This window comes from Gymnoscopelus microlampas, assembly GCF_963454915.1.
Source record: "Gymnoscopelus microlampas genome assembly, chromosome: 19".
In the NCBI taxonomy this organism is placed as follows: domain Eukaryota; kingdom Metazoa; phylum Chordata; class Actinopteri; order Myctophiformes; family Myctophidae; genus Gymnoscopelus; species Gymnoscopelus microlampas.
In genome coordinates this window covers 3382761-3405793 of record NC_139956.1, presented here as the reverse complement: position 1 = coordinate 3405793, position 23033 = coordinate 3382761, and the positions used below count along the sequence as shown (strand labels likewise).

The following is a 23033-nucleotide window of genomic DNA, read 5'->3' as shown; positions in this document are numbered from 1 at the left end:
AGATTAGAAAAAAAACAAGAATTTGATATTCCATCATCAGATTTCATTTTATTGTGAAAGTGGGTGCAATTCGTACTAGCTCCCATCATTTGCAGTTTCAAGAAAGGGTTAAAAAATAAATAAATAAAGAAACAAGTAAGTCAGAGTCAAAACATCACGTTGAACACATTAACCGCCAAGAACATAGTCCTACGGTCCGTTAAATCCAACTGTTAAGCGCCGAGACCGTAGCCCTACGGTCCGGGTGCTTTTTCCTTTTTTTCAAATTCTTTTTTTTTTTCAATTTTCTACACAGACCATTTTCAGTGTAACACTACCGGAAGTCGGAACTATTTCCGATGCCATTTTTCGTTTCCCGTCGGCCTCCATTCTAAGACGCACACTAAAAGTCCATTTTAGCCCTTGTAGTTTTTTCTCCTCGCATTTCCCATGTTAACATAAACGGTCAGAAATCAAACATGGCTGCCCCGTTTGACACGCCGTCTTGAGTGGGAGAGGCAGGCAGATGTCGGCGATGTATGTAAACAAAGCAGAGCTCACTTTTATGGATTTTAACAAGGTCTATGGCGACGTGAAAAAAACAAAAAACAACAAAAAAAACCTTGGCACTGGTGAGTACATTCTGAGATTAGCCCTTGGCGGTGGATGTGTTAATGTATGCATTCAAATCCATTGACTTAAAACACTTTCTATGAGTAATTCTTCTGCTTTAGTATCTATGACTTCATTGTCATCCTGTATTAGAATGAACGATCGTACATTTGTCATGTGTGATGTCATGTGTCAACTCTGATGGCTTCTTTAGAAAATAAAAGTATTTATTACTGTTCAACTAACTTCTTCCCTATATTATACAAAGTGAAACTAAGTTTTTTTATCCTCTGTATGAATTCTCATGTGTCTTTTTAGATCAAACTTTTGACTACAGCCTTTGCCACAAATTGTACAAGTAAAAGGCTTTTCCCCTGAATGAGTCCTCATATGTCTCTTTAAAATATAGGTGCGACTAAAGTCTTTACCACAAATATTACAAGTAACAGACTTTTCACCTGTATGGGTCATCATGTGTCTTTTTATATCGTCTTTTCGGCTGAAGCCTTTGTCACAAACTTTACAAGTAAATGGCTTTTCACCTGTATGAGTCCTCATGTGTCTTTTTAGATCAGATGTTGAACTCGAGCCTTTGCCACACACTGTACAGATGAAGGGCCTTTCTCCTGTATGAGTCCTCATGTGTTCTTTTATAGTTCGATGACCAAAGGCTTTGCCACACACTGTACAAATACAGGGTTTTTCCCCTGTATGAGTCCTCATGTGTGTTTTTAGATCACCCGTTTGACTAAATCCTTTGCCACACATTTTACAAAAAAAGGGTTTTTCCCCTGTATGAGTCCTCATGTGTATTTTTAGAGCACCCATTTGACTCGATCCTTTCCCACAAATTTTGCAAATAAAGGGCTTTCCCCCTGTATGAGTCCCCACGTGTGTTTCTTGATCACGCTTTAGACTACTGCTGTTTCCACAGATGTGTCTTTTTAAAACATCCATTTGCGTGAAGCTTTTGTCACAAACTGTACATGTAAAGGGCTTTTCCCCTTTATGCATCATTGCATGTCTTTTTAGAACATATTTTCGAATAAAACCTTCACCACACACTGTACAGGTAAAGGGTTTTTCGCCCGTATGATGAATCATTATGTGTCTCTTCAGACATCCCTTTTGGCTAAATATGTTGGCACACTCTGTACAACTAAAGGGTTTTTCCCCTGTATGAGTCCTCATGTGTATTTTTATAGCACCTTTTTGAGTAAAGCCTTTGCCACAAATGTTACAAAGAAAAGGCTTCCCCCCTGTATGAGTCCTCACTTGAGTTTTTTGATCACGCTTTAGACTGCTGTCATCTCCACAAATGTGTCTTTTTAGATGATCTATTTGAATAAAGCTTTTGCCACACACTTCACAGGTAATGGGGTTTTCCCCTGTATGTATCATTGCATGTCTCTTTAAAACATACATTCGAATAAAGCCTTTGCCACACACTGTACAGGTAAAGGGTTTTTCCCCTGTATGAATCATTACGTGTCTCTTTAGACATTTCTTTCCATTAAATATTTTGCCACAATATGTACAACTAAAGCTTTTCTTCCCTGTGTGACTCCTCATGGAGGTAGTTTTCAGCTCCCGAGACAGCTTGTTGCTGTCTACTTCCAGATTTTTTTTCTTGTGTGATTTCAGTGAGTTTAAAGCTGACAGACCTTCCTCTGTCTCCTCCCAGTCATCACCGTCTTCAGCGTCAGATTCAGAAGAGTCTGAAGAGAGGAGCTGGTCACTAGTTGGCTGTGATGTTCCACAGTCCTCTACATCAGCTTGTGTTTTAATGTGTTCATTTGAAGTACCGGCTACAGGCTCTGTCCTTCTGTTTTCATCATCATGTATATTATTTACTGCTACTAATGTCAATGTTGAACCATCAGCATCCTCTGGTCTCTCTTTAATCTGTGAAGGCTCTGGTTCCTCCTGGACCAGACTGCAGCTCCTCTCCTCGTGTTGTGGAGGTTGTGGTTCCTCCCGGACCAGATGTGGGCTCCTCTCCTGCTGTTCAGCGGGAACCTCCTTTGTACACACAGCGAGGAAGTCTAGGGGGAAAAAGATGAAATGAGAGAAAAGCAATGAATGTTTGAAATGTACATCTTCTGTTTCTCTTTCCAAGTTATTTGTGTTCAATTCGGTTGCCATAGACCTTACCAGCAGTTTAGTTATTTTCAACAAAGCAGCTTGAACAAATTTGACGATTGTGTGTTCACTTGGGGAGCAAACATTTACTTTTTCAACCTGCAACATACATTTCTGAGCATGTTTGTGCTGGTTACAAGTAAATACACAGATTTTTTTCTAATTCAATGTTATTTTGTTCTATATTATTTTGGCGTTCAATATGTTGAAACAATATGTCAAAGTGAAAGAATTTGTTGAGACGTATAGCTCAAGTTAAAGATTAAGAATACCAAATATTGATAAAGGTTTTTTTTCCAATATGTTTAATGTAGGTAAAATCTAAAGTACGCAAAAACAGCCAAAGTAGCCCAGATTCAACAATATAAAAATGAATATAATGATGTAATAATGAATATAATAATAATAATAATGACTATTCCATTTTAAATCTATGGTCATTCTACCAGTAACCTGAGTTGCAGGAAAACATAAAGGATATCACAAAACAAGCATTTGACATTCCATCATCAGATTCAGATTCAACTTTATTGTCAAAGTGGGTGAAAATCGTACAAGCTGGGCATTTGCAGTTTCAAGAAACGGTTAAAGAATAGAGATGGAACGAAAGAAAAGAACCAAGTAAACCAATTCACGAGTAAAAACTTTAATGAATACATTTAAATCCATTGACTTAAAGAGGTTTCCACAAGTGATTCTTCTGCTGTAGTATCTATGACTTCAGTCATCCTGGATTAAAATTAATGATCAATACATTTGTCATATGTGATATTCACGTGTCAACTCTGATGGTTTCTTTGAAAATTAAAATATTTAACTTGTTTCTTATATGAATCCTTGCAGTATATCTTCAGATGTAACACTGGAAGTGTTTTCTCCCCCTGTATGAATTTTCATGTGTCTTTTCAGATCACCATTTTGACTACAGCCTTTGCCGCAAACTGGACAAGTAAAGGGTTTTTCCCCTGTATGAGTCCTCATGTGTCTTTTTAGATAGTGTGTTCGAATAAAGCCTTTGTCACAAACTCTACAAGTAATACATTTTTCACCTGTATGAATCATCATGTGTCTTTTTCTTTCATCCGTTCGACTGAAGCCTTTGCCACAAACTCTACAAGCAAAGGGCTTTTCACCTGTATGAGTCTTCATGTGTCTTATTAGATTAGGCTTTAAACTATATTGTTCGCCACACACTGAACAAATAAAGAGCATTTTCCCTGTATGAATCCTCATGTGCGTGTTTAAAGAACTCATCTGACTAAAGCCTTTGCCACACACTGTACAAATAAAGGGTTTTTCCCCTGTATGAATCATCATGTGTCTTTTTAGACCACCATTTAGACTAAAGCCTTTGCCACACACTGTACAAGTAAAGGGTTTTTCCTCTGTATGGTTCTTCATGAGTGTTTTTATAGTACCTCTTTGACTAAAGCCTTTGCCAAACGATTTAAAACTAAAGGGTTTTTCTCCTGTATGAATCATTGCATGTCTTTTTAGATGATACATTCGAATAAAGCCTTTATCACACACTGTACAACTAAAGGGCTTTTCTCCTGTATGAATCACAGCATGTCTTTTTAGATGATTCATTCGAATGAAGCCTTTATCACACACGGTACAGGTAAAGGGCTTTTCCCCTGTAAGAATCATTGTGCGTCTCTTCAGACTTCCATTTTGATTGAATATTTTGTCTTGAGACATCGTGTTTCTGTCTCCTTCCACATTATGTATCTCATGTGATTTCAGTGAGTTTAAAGCTGACTGACCTTCCTTGGTCTCCTCCCAGTCATCACTGTCTTCAGTGTCAGAATCAGAAGAGTCATCTTCTTCTCCAGTTTCTGCAGGCTCCTCCTCCTTGTCTTCCTCCTCTTCCTCATCTTCATCCTCGGCGTCTGCGTCAGCGTCAGTGTCTTGTTCCTTGTTTTTCTCTGCCTCTTCTTTTCGTCTCAAGTCATCTTGATGTGATGTTCCACAGTCCTCTACATCAGCTTGTGTTTTCATGTGTTCAGTTGAGGTGCCGGCTAAAGGCTCTGTCCATATGTTCTCATCATCATGTTCACTCTTTACTGCTACGAATGTCAATGTTGAACCATCAGCCTCCTCTGGATTCTCTTTAATCTGTGGAGGCTCTGGTTCCTCCTTGACCAGACTGGGGATCCTCTCCTCGTGTTGTGGAGGTTGTGGTTCCTCCTTGACCAGACAGGGGCTCCTCTCCTCGTGTTGTGGAGGTTGTGGTTCCTCCTGGACCAGACTGGGTCTCCTCTCCTGCTGTTCAGCAGGAACCTCCTCTGTACACACAGCTACGAAGTCTAGGGAAAAAGACAAAATGAGGGGAAAAAGCACTGAATGTTTGAAATTTACATCTTCTGTGTCTCTTTCCAAGTTGATCGGTTGCCATAGACCAGGGTTCCCCAATAGGCGGCCCACGGGCCGTTTGCGATCCGCGAGAGGCAACTGTGACGGCCCGCGACGACTCGTGTCATAAAAAAAGAAAAAGAAAAAAAGAAGAAATAAAAAGAATATCTGTATTACTGTTCAAGCAGACTGTAACAAACATATCTGTACGTAAATTGTTGATTCTGGACTTATTTTGATTTTCAGTATGTTCAACTGGCTGCTGTTAATCTGTATTACCTTTCAAGCACAATGTAACAACCAAATATTTTAAGTAAATGGTTGGTTCTCAACTTATTTTTTATCAGGCCCAAAATGACAGTGTCAAATTAGCTAGATTAGAGGAAAAAAAAGAACAAAAAAAATCGCGTGCATGCACGATTTTGGTGCTGGCCCTCGGCTTGGTACCCTAGACATAATTTGGCCCTTGGGGAAAACTAATTGGGGAACCCTGCCATAGACTTTACCAGCGGTGTAGTTATTTCCAACAAAGCAGCACGAACAAAGTGGGTCCATGGAGGATGAGTGGATTTAAAAAAAAATCCCATCCCGTCCCACTTCCGGGGTGATTGAATTAATTTTAATCAATGTTCTCCCCATCCTTTTCAGTAGGGCTAAGCAAAACAAATATCATATATATAAGGGTGGCCTAGGTTAGATAGAGCACGTAGATAAATCACAAAGATTAACTATTCAAAGTTAAATGTATGCCTGCTGTCTGTAGCCGGAGACAGACTCTCTCTGTGTCATTGAAGAGCCTGTATGAAACAGACGATTGCTGTAGGGAGAGCTACAAGGTTCATAAACTCATAGGTTAACCCATTAGGACCGGGAACGCATCTGTGTCCTTTTTTTATTTCCTTTGGGCTATTCAAAAATAGCAGATCTATAAAGTTTTAATGCCGTCTGTGGCCGAACGCCATTTTTTCACCCTTGTTTACTTCCTGTTTACATTTAGTGTAATTCCGGGTTTCACCGGATGCGCCCCCTCACTACCCATCACTACCGCCCATTGGGAACTTCCGACGGAATCGGCCACAGACGGCATTAAAACACTTCTTTATTGAACGATATGGACTATTACATTAAACTACTACCGCGTAGAAGTAGTTAACATTTGGGGCTTTGGGGTAAGCACCTTTATTTTCAATGTGTACACGTTTGGAGTGTCTGAGGGGCATAGTGCAGAAAGTCCATGTCACCATGGGGGGTGAACCCTACAACTCTCGTAGATTGAAAACGTCAGAATCATAAATACGTCTACGAGGGTTGTATTCTACAGCTAAGTATCAGTACAACGTGTCGCCTCGGGAAACAACAGGAAGTGTTGATCAAATAGAATCAATTTTCGTGCATATATAACAGACATAGACATACCTGCAGTAGTGTGTAGTAGTTGTGTGTTGTGTAGTGTCTCCATCTCTCTCTGGAAGAGGCTGCACATGAACTCTGCAGCCGCACTGAGGCGCTCCAACACAAACACTCTGACCCAACAAACATCACCGCTTGTGTGTTTCTCCAAAACACAGAACATCTCCTCTCCCACCGACGTCAGGTGTCCATTTATCTTCAGCCGTACAGACTCCATTTGACACGTTTTACCTCCTTTAAGAGACAGTTGTCCTCCTTTAAGAGACATTACACCTCCTTTAAGAGACATTTCACCTCCTTTAAGAAACGTTTCACCTCCTTTAAGAGACATTCTCCGTTTAGGAGAAACCTCGCGTCTCCAGGAAAAACGCCTTACTTCCTGGTCAGCGTGTTTTTTTCAGACATGCGCAAAGAAGGATCTCAGGGCACTGTTGCCTCATTGCCTTTCACCCGCTGGTGGAGGAGCTGTGTAACTGTCGGTGGTGGGAGCCCATACAATATGTGGAGAGTAGACCATTTTAACTAGATATAAACACCATTTTATAGGTGCTTTGGTCTTTCGCCTGCTCTCTTTGGCTAGCCATAATAATCCTCATGAATTATTGGTCATTAGCACTGCATGCAGAGCCCATGGTTTGCATTCAGCCTCTACTTGCAGCACAGCAAGCACTGAGTGTTCCAGACCTAAACCCTGCATACTTAGTGAAACTGACCGGCGGAGCGAATGTGAACGCATGTGGAATATCGTTGGTGTTGGGTGGAAACCTTGTATGTCCAAAACTATTCCCTTTTGGCTATTATTTAAATTTAAAAAAGTGAAAATAGTGAAAGTAGCAGATCTACAAGCTCACAATGCGCCGCGATCAGTGCAGGATTAACGACGGAAAGGCTTTGCTGATGCACAGGGCACCAACCTTGGGGGGGGGGGCCTGTGAAACGTCAATTTTTCACGCAGCGCACCCCCCCCCCCCCTTACATAACGGTCCGGGGGCACCGAAGCGAGTCGTAGCACTGGGCACCGCAAAGGGTTAATCCGGACCTGGCCTCGGTGCATTAGAGCTTGTAGATCTACTAATTTCACTACTTGTGAGTGAAGTAAAACATTAATTTACCGGGGGGGGGGGGGGGGGGAATACTAATTTTTAACATGGAGATACGAGGACTATGATATCGTCTCTGTCGGGTGGAAACGTCTAAAACTGTAACTTTTCAGGATTCAAATTCAAAAGCAGCAAACATTCTACAAGCTCAAAACGTGTCACTTTTAGACACATTTCAAGCTACTTTTGATGCTTTTATGTGACACTGTAAGTGGGATATTAATTTACGAAAAAACACAAACATTTAGAATATGGAGATGAGGTTTCTGCCCGACAGCAACAATATGTAAGACAATATGGCCAAAGCTGTGAATAAACACTTAACTTGTAATGTTATTGCACCAATAAATAATAATCAAGTGCAAATAAAGCATTATCCACCATTATTTTCACCTTGGTCCAGTACCTAATAATAATAATAAACTTTATTTATAAAGCACTTTTCATAGCAAAGTTACAAAGTGCTTTCCAATGGCAGAATAAAATACAGTGCAACAAGGTTAAACAACAACAAGAGTTAATACAAATAAAAGGTAAAAAATACATAAATTAATCCAAGAGTCTAAGTATTCTGCCCTTATACCATGTATCTGTACAGTACTAGACAGATAGCAAATGAGAAATCAACATCTCCTAAAAAGATGACAAGGCGTAACTTTTCTTGTACTTTACTTGAAGAAGAATGTGAGATTTACAACCGTAAAAAGACAAAAGTTTCATTGTTAAACAGAAAAACAATGTGTGGGCAGGAGATGAAGTGTGACTCAGTTACTTATAACTGAGGAAATTATCACACCTGCTACTTACTTCTGTAATTGCACTGTCACGCCTGTTACTACTTAGATGATGATTACAGCATTGGACTGGGTTACATATTTAACCAATTATTAGCAAAAACATCCACAAGAGGGAGTTATCCTTACAGACTCATTGTATAAAGAAAAACATCACATGGATGCACCTGTGACGTATCATCAGTGTTGTAACCTGGGGTCATCGGGTGTTTCGGGTCTCGCAACATACGACATACACCCTCGACACAGCCGGGGTTGATCAAGCCTTGACTTACGTCCCAGTAGCTACCCACAGTCAGTCCTTTTAGGGAAAGACAGGGCCACTCAGTCCGCTTCTCCTCACTCATTGTAGATAGGATACAATAAACACATGCAAAAATAAATACACTATTAAACAAATCTGAAGCCAGTGGCAGTAGGCCCCCTTTACACGACAATGGCCTCTAGAGAAAACGTTCGGGGAACGGCGTTACCGGGGGTTGAAAACGCAACTAAGTGAAACCACTTTCCAGAGTGGAAATCAAATCTTTGAAAACCCTACACGTCCCGTCTCCATGTAAATGGTACTGTTGCCAGATTTTGTGAGAGAAATAAGCAGCCAGTTCTATGAGAACAAGCCCAAAATAAGCGACTATCGGCTGCATGAACACTTTAAACCTATACAGTACATTGGCTATTTGAAAATAGCCGATCTAGAAGCTCACAACGCATCGCGAATGCGCTGTGAGCTTGTAGTTCTGCTATTTTCAAAAAGACCTTGAAAATAAATAGTGAAATAATATTTAAAATATATCTTTTTTAATTCAGATGAGGGTCTGTGGAGAAATACAATATATGCATAATGCATATGTTATGTATGACGACTGTTTGAACAATAATAACATTTCAAATCAAAATATCAACTACACTTTAAAAACAAAACCAAAAAAACGCAACAACCAATATTTACAAGTAACTTTACAGGAAAAACAAGCCCAAAGTCGCTTATAGTCACAGGTTGCCATGTTCGCTTATTAAGCGGACCATGACCTACTTATGACCTACTTACTCATTGACTCTACAGCGTTTTACCCCTCTCAACCATAGACATATAAAGGTAGACGCCTCCTTCGGCTCTGAGGCATTGGTATCTCGGGCGCCATTTTAGAGGAAGGGGGCGTTCGGTAGGCCAATCAGAGGCAGGTGGGGGCGGGTCTTTTCGTAAGAGGCAGCCGCGCAGCAAAAGTCAGTTTGACACGCTGTGATTGGCCAGCAGTCAACACGCTGTGATTGGCCAGTAGTCACTTTGAATGGTAGCTTGCCTCCTTTGAAATGGCGACCGCGATACCAGTCGCTCCAACCAACTGCAGAGGCCAATGAGGTATCTAGGTTTCTATATCTATGCTCTCAACAGCCTGCACGAGGAGCGGTACTACCACGTCAACATGCCTGGGCATGCCCTCACCACATGGTTGTTGTGGTTGTTTTGCTTGCGCCCGACTAGGCCTCATGTACTTTTAGGTCACGTTTATAAACATGCCACATATATGTTGTGCAAGTACTGTACGTTATGAGTTAAACACTTAACACACGCATCACAGAGCAGTCAGCCCAATTAACTTTGCTCAGGGAGCTCTTAGATGGCTCCTCTTCCCTGACCGTACTTAAATATTCCATTCAAACACACTATTAAAGTTTTATCTGGATTCTTTTCTAAAAACAAAATATGGCACCTTGATACCATCCCACTGAGCCATAGTCGTCTATTAGACCTCCGTCTAAAACGGGGTTATAATTGGTCTACTGGTGAAAGTTTTTTTAGCGGTCTAGGCTTAGCCTAGACCGCTAAGCGTCTATTTATACACGTCTATATTATAGACGTCATTTCAACGTCTATAATATAGACGGTCTATAAATAGACGCTTAAAAAACAGCTAATCAACGTCTAGGTTAAGCCTAGACCGCTAGAAAACTTTCACCAGTAGACCAATTACAACCCTGTTTTAGCCTACCCCTTAGACGTATTTTAGACGTCTAATAGACCAAAAAATGCTCAGTGGGTATAGATACAAGAGATAGAGAAGTGGCTCCTGTGGAACTACTTTGTTAGATTGATTTATTATAATATCATATATCATAATGATTTTATTACATTTATCATTATTATTATTGGAATGTCAACTTGACCATTCTATTGTGCATGTGCAAGCTATGTTTCAACATTCAAAATAATTAATTGAGCATGTTTGTGCTTCTTACAAGTTAAGACAAAAATTTCCAAATCCAAATGTATCATTTTGTGTGTTTTTGGCGTAAAATACATTGAAACAGTATTTCAAAGTAAAAGAAAACAACAAGAAAATTAAAAAATAATTGTGAGGTCACATCCTGTAGGTGATGTTGTGCTGAGAACCTAAGGGACAGCGAGTGCATTTTCTGGCAGCGGAAGCTGCCGTAAAATGCACTCACTGCTTCTGGAGAACCTGACTTGAAACAGTATATCAAAGTGTTTTGTTTTTTTGTTGGGACATATAGATTAAGTTGTGCTAAAAAGAAGTACGGTATACAAAAATATTGGTACATTAACATTTTCCTAAATGGTATTTGAAGGGAAAAGTATGCAAAAACAGCCAAAGTAGCCCAGATTCACAATTATAATAATGAAATAATGAATTGTATTAAATAATATAATGATGAATATTCCATTTTCAATCTTGACAAATATGGACATAATCAAATTATTCTACCAAAAACCTATGAGTTGAAGTAAAAAATAAAGGAATAAAAAAAGATATTCCACCATCAGATTCAGATTCAACTTTATTGTCAAGGTGGGTGAAATATTCATACAAGCTCCCATCATTTGCAGTTTCAAGAAAGGGCTACAGAATAGAGAAAGAAAGAAAGAAAGAAACAAGTAATCCAAGAGTCAAAACAACATCACGTTTAATGTATGAATTCACATCCATTGACTTAAAAAAAAGTTTCCATGTGTGATTCCTCTGCTTTAGTATCTATGACTTGTCATTGTCATCCTAAATCGGAATGAAGGATCAGACATTTGGCATGTGTGATATAATGTGTCAACTTTGATGGCTTCTTTGAAAATCCTAACTTCGGTCGATTATGCCTCCCCTTTAATAATATTGTGTTCACATCAATTCTATCGTTGATTACTCACCTTTACAACGAGGTACAGCTTGTAAGGATCGGCCATTCGTGGAAGGAGGAACACAGCTAAACGTGTGGATAGCGCCTCCAAAAGAATTGCCAAAATTCCTCAATATGCTTCTGTTGGTAATCGCTCTTGTTTTGAGCAACTTGCCATTACACACCTGCCGAGAGGAGTGTTCCAGTCAAACTTTGTTGAGTTTGTGTATGCTCCAAGCAGCAACACTGCCCCCATGGAAAGATGCCACGTTTGTCCCTTCAGGATACAGGGCAACAGGGCAAGTGAAGGGCTGGTGTTCCGTTACACAGATTACGCATTATTTGGTGTTAGCCCTGGAACCATTTGCAGGCAGGTGTGTGCCAGTCACAGGTGTGTGACTGGCACCTGAGCATGGGTTCTGCAACTTTGACATCTGTCTTTGGTACCATTGTGCATATCTTGCCTGTCAAGGGTGAGAAACCGGTCTTCTCAGGTTGTTGTCCTCCCTGTTGGCTTCACCAACAGAAGCATATTGGGTGATTTTGGCTAATTCTTTGGGGGTGCTACCCACACGTTTAGCGGTGTTGCTAATTCCACGAATGCACAATCCTTACAAGCTGTACCTCGTTGTAAAGGTGACTAATCAACAATATAAATGAAATAAAACACAATACCAATTAGTATTATTAAAGGGGCGATATTATCAACCAAATTTATGTTTCCGATTTCTTTGTGGCAGTTTAGAAGTATTTATTACTGTTCAACTAACAACTTCTACCCTATATGAATCCTTGCAGTAAATCTTCAGATGTGCATCAAGACCAACGCTTTACCAAAAACTTAACCTAAGTGTTTTCTCCCCCTGTATGAGTCCTCATGTGCCTTTTTAGACTAGACAATCCACTATAGCCTTTGCCATAAACTGTACAAGGATAGGGTTTTTCCCCTGTATGAGTCCTCATGTGTGTTTTTAGATCACATGTTTGCCTAAATCCTTTGCCATCCTTTTGCAAACAAAGGGTTTTTCCCCTGTATGAGTCCTCATGTGATGTTTTATTCCGTCCGTCCGACTGAAGCCTTTGCCACAAACTCTACAAGTGAAGGGCTTTTCACCTGTATGAGTCCTCATGTGTTTAGTTTTTTCAGAAGATGTTCTAAAGCCTTTGCCACAAACTGTACAAGTAAAGGGCCTCTCCTCTGTATGAGTCCTCATGTGTGATTTTAAATAAGCCATCTGACTAAAGCCTTTGCCACACACTGTACAGATAATGGATTCTTCCCCTGTATGAATCATCATGTGACTTTTTAAGTGACTCTTTTGACTGCAGCTTTTGCCACACACAGTACAAGTAAAGGGTTTTTCCCCTGAATGAGTCATCATGTGTACTTTCAAATTACACATATGACTAAAGCCTTTGCCGCACACTGCACACATAAAGGCTTTTTCCCCTGTATGTGTCCTCATGTGCACCTTAATATGACTGTTATGAGAAATGCCTTTGCCACAAACCGTACAGGTAAAGGGTTTATCCCCTGTATGAATCATCGTGTGTGACTTCAGATGTTGTTTTTGATTAAATGTTTTGCCACAAACTGTACAGGTAAAGGGTTTTTCCCCTGTATGAATCATTATGTGGAACTTCAGACTTCTCTTTTCTTTAAATATTTTGCCACAATATGTACAACAATGTTTTTCCTTGTCTGTGTCACTCCTCATAGGGGAAGATTCTTCCCCTATATGAATCATCATGTGACTTTTTAATTTAGAATTTTGACTGTAGCTTTTGCCACACACAGTACAAGTAAAGGGTTTTTCCCCTGAATGAGTCCTCATGTGTGATTTCATATAACCCATCTGACTAAAGCCTTTGCCGCACACTGCACAAATAAAGTTTTTTTCCCCTGTATGTGTCCTCATGTGCACCTTAATATGACTGTTTTGAGAAATGCCTTTGCCACAAACCGTACAGGTAAAGGGTTTATCCCCTGTATGAATCATTGTGTGTGACTTTAGATGTTGTTTTTGATTAAATGTTTTGCCACAAACTGTACAGGTAAAGGGTTTTTCCCCTGTATGAATCATAGTGTGGAACTTCAGACTTCTCTTTTCTTTAAATATTTTGCCACAATATGTACAACAATGTTTGTCCTTGCCTGTGTCACTCCTCATGGGGGAAGTTTTCAGGTCTTGAGATTTCTTGTTGCTGTCTCCTTCCACATTTTGTGTCTTGTGTGATTTCAGTGCGTTTAAAGCTGACTGACCTTCCTTGGTCTCCTCCCAGTCATCACCGTCTTCAGCGTCAGATTCAGAACAGTCTGAAGAGAGGAGTTGGTCATCACTAGCTGGCTGTGATGTTCCACAGTCCTCTACATCAGCTTGTGTTTTCATGTATCCGGTTGAGGTGCTGGCTAGAGGCTGTGTCCTTCTGTTTTCATCATCATGTATATTCTTTACTGCTACTAATGTCAATGTTGAACCATCAGCATCCTCTGGTCTCACTTTAATCTGTGGAGGCTCTGGTTCCTCCTGGATCAGACTGCGGCTCCTCTCCTCGTGTTGTGGAGGTTGTGGTTCCTCCCGGACCAGATGTGGGCTCCTCTCCTGCTGTTCAGCAGGAACCTCCTTTGTACACACAGTGAGGAAGTCTAGGGGAAAAGGATGAAATGAGAGAAAAGCAATGAATGTTTGAAATGTACATCTTCTGTTTCTCTTTCAAAGTTGTTTGCGTTCCATTGACTTTACCAGCAGTTTAGTTATTTTCAACAAAGCAGCTTGAACAAATGTGACAATTGTGTGTTCACGTGGGGAGCCAACATTTACTTTTTCAACCTGCAACATAAATTTCTGAGCATGTTTGTGCTTTTTACAAGTAAATACACAACATTTTCCAAATTCAATATCATTTTTTTCTGTATATTTTGGAGTTCAATATGTTGAAACAGTATGTTAAAGTGAAAAAAATGTGTTGGGACAAATGAATCAAGTAAAAAATTAAGAATACCAAATTCCAGATTCAACAATATAAAACTGAATTAAATGAATATATTAATGTAATAATGAATTAAATAAAATTATATAATAATGAATATTCCATTTTAAATCTTGACAAATATGGACATTCTACCAGTAAACTGAGTTGCAGGAAAAAATAAAGGATATCACAAAAGAAGCATTTGACATTCCACCATTCAGATTCAACTTTATTGTCAAAGTGGGTGAAAATCGTACAAGCTGGGCATTTGCAGTTTCAAGAAAGGGTTAAAGATGCAGTGCCGGTATTCCCCCCCCCCCCCCCCCTAAAACATAATCATCAGGTATTATGGTTATACTTGGAGGAAGATTTTTTTCAAAAAAGTTTACAGAAATTGTTAAAATTATGTTTTTATGTGGACACGCCTCCAGTTCATTAAGTATACGTGGTTCTCACCTTAGCACCTCCTCCACCACCTTAGCACCACCCAACTGTCCTAGTCCCTCCCCCTCCTCATGCCCACACCTGTTGTGTTATGATAATGAGGGGGAGGGTATGTTTTTACTATGTCACTAAAGCGCTGTTTCTCTATTGGCACGTTTGACCCTCAAGGTTTCAGCCTCCAGGAAGAAACTCCAAATAGTCAGAGTAAACATAAAACACCATAAAACCACCGGCTTAATGAAGTTCTATCAACCTCATAGACACATGAAAAACAGAAAAAGTGCAAAAACATGGCACCAGCTCTTCAAAGAATAAAGAAGGAACGAAAGAAAAGAACCAAGTAAACCAACTCACGAGTAAAAACTTTAATGAATAAATTCAAATCCATTGACTTAAAAAGGTTTGCACAAGTGATTCTTCTACTTTAGTATCTATGACTTGTCATCGTCATCCTGGATTAGAATGAATGATCAATACATTTGTCATATGTGATATCACGTGGCAACTCTGATGGTTTCTTTGAAAATACAAATATTTAACTTCTTCCCTATATGGATCCTTGCAGTATATCTTCAGATGTAACACTGGAAGTGTTTTCTCCCCCTGTATGAATTTTCATGTGTCTTTTCAGATCACCATTTTGACTACAGCCTTTGCCGCAAACTGGACAAGTAAAGGGGTTTTCCCCTGTATGAGTCCTCATGTGTACTTTTAGAGTAGTTGTGTGACCAAAACCTTTGTCACAAACTTTACAAACAAATGGCTTCTCCCCCGTATGAGTGATCATGTGTCTTTTTAGAATACTCTTGTCACCAAAGGCCTTGCCACACACTGAACAGTTAAAAGGGTTTTTCCCCTTTATGAACCATTGTGTGTCTCTTCAGACATTCCTTTTGAGTGTAAGTTTTTTCACAATCTGTAGGCCTACAACTAAATTCTTTCTTCCCTGTGTGACTCCTCGTGGAGGTAGTTTTCAGGTCTCGAGACAACTTGTTAATGTATCCTTCAAAATGTATTTTCTTGTGTGATTTCAGTGAGTTTAAAGCCGACTGACCTTCCCTGGTCTCCTCCCAGTCTTCGCGGTCTTCGGCGTCAGCTTCAGAACAGTCTGAAGAGAGGGGCTGGCCATCACTAGTTGGCTGTGACGGCGCCCAGCCCACTACATAAGCCTGTGTTTTCATGCATCCAGTTGAGGTGCCGGCTACAGGCTCTGTCTCTCTGTTTTCATCATCGATCAAACTCTTTACTGCCAGTAATGTCAATGTTGAATCATCAGCGTCCTCTGGTCTGCGAAGCAGTGCCTCTTTGAGCTGTGGAGGTTGTGGTTCCTCCTGGACCAGATGTGGGCTCCTCTCCTGCTGTTCAGCAGGAACCTCCTCTGTACACACAGCGAGGAAGTCTAGGGGGACAAAATATGAAACGAGAGAAAAACACTGAATGTTTGAAATTTACATTTTCCTTTAAACATAAGAAATCGTTTAAATAGTGCATTATTCACTCATTCAGACATTCTCAGTGTAGGAAACCATACAACCAATACAATCTACCAACCTGCTCACCGGGAGCAGTTAGGGAGGAGCTGGGATCAAACCGGGAACCTTCCGATTCCAAGATGACCAGGGGCGTGCACAGACATTTTGAGGGGCAGGTGCTCAAGTAAAAAAAAAGGGCACCTTCTGTGGCGCGTGGAACCGCCAGCTGCCTTAGTAGTGTGAGATGTATTAAAGGCACATCTTGTAGGTGGTAATTGCATAATATATGTATTTCAATAGCCATGCTGTCTGATGCAGATGTTTATAATATTCAACAGGTTGGTTTCTGGTAAATTATTGTAACAATTTAAATAAGCAACAACAGAACAAACAAAGATTGCGGTGCCACATTGTGCATGCTTTAGTGTCTATAAAAGAAATAACTGACTAAATAATGACTTGAGTGAGCATTGATTGATTGACTGAATACTTTATTAACAAGTGACTTTTAAGACCTTTTTAATACCTCGGAAATAAATAAAATGAAATGAAAAAATAGCACTACTGCATCAAAAGTAATCAACCTGAAAAGGTTGAGAACCACTGGGCTAACTCACCAGAGATCACACAGGGATTTTACATAACAAAAGCTTGTGGCATCAACAGAAAATTCCTTAATCAGACTATTTAACTTCGCTATACAATAAAATAAAGCTAATAAACTAAAGTGAATAATACTTTGGATGAATGTGAATATTTGTTGTGAAACTTGTGCCAACAAATCAGCTCTGTTCTTCATGGAGTCTAGAATGTTTTGGCAATCTGTAGCAGCAGCGCCCTCTAGCCAGAGCAGTACAATTTTGAGGCATTTTTACTTTACTTGAGTATTTCCCATTTTCAATACACTTACTTCTACTGTCTCCACTACATCTCAGATGCAAATATTCTACTTTTACTCCACTACAATTATTTGAAAACTTTAGTTACTAGTTACTTTGTAGATTTAGTAGATTATTATTACAAAACATACATTTCATCACTTCAGCCCTATATACATTTCAGCCATTTGAAAATAGCAGATCTGCAAGCTCATAATGACGCATTGTGAGTTTGTAGATCTGCTATTTTCAAAAGATTTTTATACATTTAAAAACTTGTGAAATGGGATATTCTGTATAATGAGCACTTTTACTTAAGTTACAATACTTTGGTACTTTAAGTAGCCTACATTTTGATGCCAATACTTTTGTAGTTTTACTCAAGTAAATAATTTTTTGAGTATTTCTACATTGCAGTATTGATACTTTTACTTTTACTAGAAATGTGAGTACTTTTTTCCACCACTGGAAAACGCTAATTAAGGCACAGCTGCGCTGAATGAGACTTGCTGCACAACAAGACTAAAAATGGATGCAAGAAATTGAAGAAAAGAAGAGTGAAGTTATAGTTTGGCATCTGATTTAGGGGATTAAACAATACACTCGTTGTATTTGTTACCTGGTGGCTGTCAATCAGTGCAGAAATGTAATGAAAGAGAAGTGAAAACCCGCGCAGGGGACGAACGTGTGTGTGTGTTGCTTGGCTTCACTCTGACTGTCTGCCTGAGTGACTGGATGTCTGTCTGCTCTGCGCTGCGCGTTCACGTTGAGAGCAGGGAAGGGAGGGGCTGCAGGGCACGTACGAGAGTGCCGCGGGGCACGTGTGGGGATGTTTGACAACATTACAACGCGCATTTGGGGCATATTAGAAGCTTTTAATCCAGAATTGGTCGATGTTACCATGGGCCACATACTGTATGTACACTGTTAAAAAAAAAAAAAAAAAAACACTGTAAAAACGAACTTTCAAAAGGACACATTGCTGTCCAGAGGGCAAACGGGCAGGTGCTCAAGCACTACCTAGTGTCTATGTGTGCACGTCTCTGAAGATGACCACTCCCCTCCCCAGCTACTGCTACCTGAGCCACTGGTGTAGGACAATAAACACAGCCTGGAACCAGGCTCTTCAAGATGAGACTCTGAGACTCATATACTGATACAGAACCATATATAGGCTATATATTGTCGCTGTTGGGTGGAAAAACTGTTCCTTTTTATTGTGATGGGTAATATTTCACAGATAGTTATACTATGCTTGTACTATATTAAAATTAAATCATCCTTAAAGTAATACTAGGTAACTTTTTCAATAAAACTAAAGTTAAATTGTATATCTTTTGTGAGTGGCAAATGTTTCACAACACCCACTCCATGAATTTCACCCCCGAAAGCCTTTTATTTATATATTTTCTATTGAACGCTGTCAGGGGCTCCTTTCCCGCGAAAATGACGTCATCTGGCCGGAAAACGGAAGCGGAAATGCACCGGTTTCCTGTTTGGCCAGGAAACGCACGCTGTTTGTAAGAGATTGTATGATTTGAAGATAAAAAAACAACAGAAAAAGAAAACACAGCTCACGGTAACTAAAGCTCCAGTGGCTAAGAGAAACGATCCACAGATCGTATAAAACAATTAAAAGAACGCTTTTTGAAACGCTTCCGTCTTCCGGTGAAAACAAATGGAATTCTGGGTAAAATGTGCTGTTTTCACTGTTGCTACACTAAAAAAAAAAAAGAAAAAAAAAAAAAAAAGAAAAAATAAATATATATATATATATATATATATATATATATATATATATATATATATATATATATATATATATATATATATATATATATGTGTGAACCCATAGTCATATTTATAGCTATTTAGATATTTGGCATAACTATTGAGGTATGAAGGCCCAAAACTTGGTAGGTGCTCTTAGACGGCCAATAGGGACAGGCTGTAATTGCTTAAGCCCCACCCCCTCTGTGTTTCCTATTGACTGGGCTTTAAACAGCCATAACTAATCCCGACGCTATCGCGTCAGGATTTAATCACCCTGTCGGGGTTTATTTTTCAACAATGACCAGCTCGCCGTCAATCATTCCTTGCTCACATAATCACATACACAATACAGACACTAATGTTGTCTTTCTCACCCGTCTTCTTCTTTCCTTTGGACTTTTTCTTTCCTTCTTTTTCTCTCTTCTTTTTTTCACCAATTCCTCCACCTACGTTCACCAAAACAGACAAAAACAATAACTAATAATGTGATGTAAAGCAATAGATGGGCAGTGGCACACAGGCAGTGGTGCTCGCTGCCTGATTTGTGCTTCGTCATACAGCGGTGTCACGCATTGATGATGAACACAGCAGACATACACGCCCACCCTGTCGATTGTTATTTTAATTAACTTTCTGAGAGTGTACTGGAACAGACTGTTTGGTTCCAGTACACTAGTCTCAGACAGTTACAAATGGATATGAACACTAAGGTTTTAATGCATATAATGGTACAGATTTGTCTGAAATAAAATGATCAACATCACAAACTGAGTTAATTTGCAGTTTTGCACAAAATAGATTAAACATGATTTTTTTTATTAGGCTAAACCTTTTCTGAATACAACATAGTCCCCTCATTATGTTTGTTTGTTTGTTTGTTTGGTTTGTCCTCCACATTGGCCAGAAGGTACAGCCTACACTGTGAAATCATGAGTATTAATTGAACTCAGAGAGGGTACAATTGTAACTAATCAGAGTTAAATTAACTGATTTTACTGTTGCTAGCTTGCTCAGCTCTTGGCTTCTAAGCTACAGTATATGTTCTCCTTCCTCTAGTTTAGATTCAATGTGTCGCTTATGACTTGTGTAGCATATTTCAGGTTTGCTGAATAACTTAATTTGACATAATATAATTTATTATAGATAAGATGCTATGACAATTGCTAATGTTTGCAATTAGCAAATTAGCAAAAAATTAGTTGCCTAAAGTCAACAAGTTAATGATCAGTTCTTTATGATATCACCCTCAATCAGATGCTGAGCAAGAGAGAAGTATTGCCACACAGAGTTTGGCCACTGCCTCAGAGGGAGAGGCCACCAGAATGTCCACACAGACACTGTCCACTGACTCAGAGGGAGAGACTGCCAGTAACACCACACAGAGAAAGTCCTCTGAGAGCACCAGAAGTAAGTGTCTTTCCTGTATAGTTTGGAGTAAATGTGTAGCAATTAGTACATCTTTAGGCTTAAAGTCAACATGTAAATGATCAGTTTTATATCACCCTCCTCAATCAGGAAAGCAGCAAGAGAGGAGACTGTCCACTGTCTCAGAGGGAGAGACCACCAGAATGTCCACACTGTCCACTGACTCAGAGGGAGAGACTGCCAGTAGCACCACACAGAGAAAGTCCGCTGAGAGCACCAGAAGTAAGCGTCTTTCCTGTATAGTTTGGAGTAAATGTGTAGCTTGTAGCATTTGTAATAATTCTTGCTATTAGTACATCGTTAGGCTTAAAGTCAACATCAGTTTTATATCACCCTCCTCAATCAGGAAAGCAGCAAGAGAGGAGACTGTCCACTGTCTCGGAGGGAGAGGCCACCAGAATATCCACACTGTCCACTGACTCAGAGGGAGAGACAGTGTGTGGTGTGTGTGGTGCCAGTAGCCCCATAAAGAGGTCCTCTGAGAGCACCAGAAGTAAGTGTCTTTCCTGTATAGTTTGGAGTAAATTTGTAGCATTTGTACTAATTCTTGGCTTAAAGTCAACATGTAAATGATCAGTTTTATATCACCCTCCTCAATCAGGAAAGCAGCAAGAGAGGAGACTGTCCACTGACTCAGAGGGAGAGACTGCCATAATCACCACACAGAGAAAGTCCTCTGAGAGCACCAGAAGTAAGTGTCTTTCCTGTATAGTTTGGAGTAAATGTGTAGCTTGTAGCATTTGTACTAATTCTTGGCTTAAAGTCAACATGTAAACAATCAGTTTTATATCACCCTCAATCAGATGCTGAGCAAGAGAGAAGTATTGCCACACAGAGTTTGGCCACTGCCTCAGAGGGAGAGGCCACCAGAATGTCCACACAGACACTGTCCACTGACTCAGAGGGAGAGACCACCAGAATGTCCACACAGACACTGTCCACTGACTCAGAGGGAGAGACTGCCAGTAACACCACACAGAGAAAGTCCTCTGAGAGCACCAGAAGTAAGTGTCTTTCCTGTATAGTTTGGAGTAAATGTGTAGCAATTAGTACATCTTTAGGCTTAAAGTCAACATGTAAATGATCAGTTTTATATCACCCTCCTCAATCAGGAAAGCAGCAAGAGAGGAGACTGTCCACTGTCTCAGAGGGAGAGACCACCAGAATGTCCACACTGTCCCCTGACTCAGAGGGAGAGACTGCCAGTAGCACCACACAGAGAAAGTCCGCTGAGAGCACCAGAAGTAAGTCTTTCCTGTATAGTTTGGAGTAAATGTGTAGCTTGTAGCATTTGTACTAATGCTTGCAATTAGTACATTGTTAGGCTTAAAGTCAACATGTAAATGATCAGTCTTATATCACCCTCCTCATTCAGATACTGAGCGAGAGACGAGTGTTTCCACACAGAGCTTGTCCGACTCTGAGGGAGACACCACCACCAGAATCCAGACGCAGAGCCTGTCCACCAACTCGGAGCGAGAGACCACCAGCAGAATCACCCCACAGAGCGTGTCCACTCCTTCTGCAGACTCAGAGTTGGAGGCAGATGTGCAAGAGAAAGAAAAGGAACCTGAAGAAGCAGACCTATTCATTGACCCTGGACAATGGCCAGAAAACATGACAGATGCTGACAGAGAGGAGGTCGTTCTCCGGATAGGCCTGGGAAAGACAGTCCCCTTTGCTGAGGCCATAAAGGGTGTGAAAGACAAGGACGGAAAGGTATTTCCAGTGTACCTGCTGCACTCTGTATCTAAAAATAAGCGTGAAAAAACTGAGCGAGACTGGCTGGCCTATAGTAACTGTAAACAGGCATTGTTTTGCATTCCATGTGTTCTTTTTTCTTTTGAAATTGCTAAAAAGTCTTTGAGTGGTCTTGCTTCTAATGAAGGATCAAAAGTGGCAGAAATGAAGTGGCATAAAATGTACAGAAGGTTTCCAGAGCATGATAAAGGCCAGGCACACCTGCATTGCTACTGGAAATGGAAAAACTTCCAGGTTGAAGCTGGGATAGACAGCTTGCAGAAGAAACTGGTGCATTTAGAAATAGAAAATAACAAGAAATTGATAGAGAGACTGCTCAGTGTTACACTTTTTTTGGCCAGCAGAAACATGTCTTTCAGAGGAAGCTCTCAAACAGTAGGCGACCCAAACAATGGTAATTTCCTTGGCACACTGGAGCTACTGGGTAAATATGACATTATATTAAATGAGCATCTTCAGAAAGTGAGAAAGCACCAAGAAGAGGGTAAAAGACTGCAGGCTCATTATCTGTCCTCTGATAGTCAGAATGAATTCATCAGTGTATGTGGTGCCCATGCATTAGAAGGTATTCTTAAGGCGAGAAAGGAGGCAATATACTACTCTCTAATCTGTGATGCTACCCCTGACATATCTCATAAGGAGCAGAATGTAATTATGCTAAGATATGTTGATAAACAAGATGAAGAGTGGGGAATTCAAGAGCGGTTTCTCAAATATGAGGACTTTGGGAAAAAGACAGGAAAAGAAATAACTCAAATGTTGTTGGGCACACTAAAAGACCATAAC

The 23033-nt window shown here is 40.0% G+C and overlaps 1 protein-coding gene across 1 annotated transcript in view; it reads right to left on the bottom strand.

Moving 5' to 3' along the window:
* LOC311035176 (uncharacterized protein) overlaps positions 1-23033 on the bottom strand; it is a gene marked incomplete at both ends in the record, with an annotated part of 35615 nt that overhangs the window by 9769 nt on the left and 2813 nt on the right. Inside the window, 3 exons of the mRNA XM_084043255.1 lie at positions 1662-2636; positions 4500-5042; positions 19436-19507. Coding sequence (XP_083899381.1) covers positions 1662-2636; positions 4500-5042; positions 19436-19507 — 1590 coding nt within the window. The remainder of the gene's footprint in view (positions 1-1661; positions 2637-4499; positions 5043-19435; positions 19508-23033) is intronic.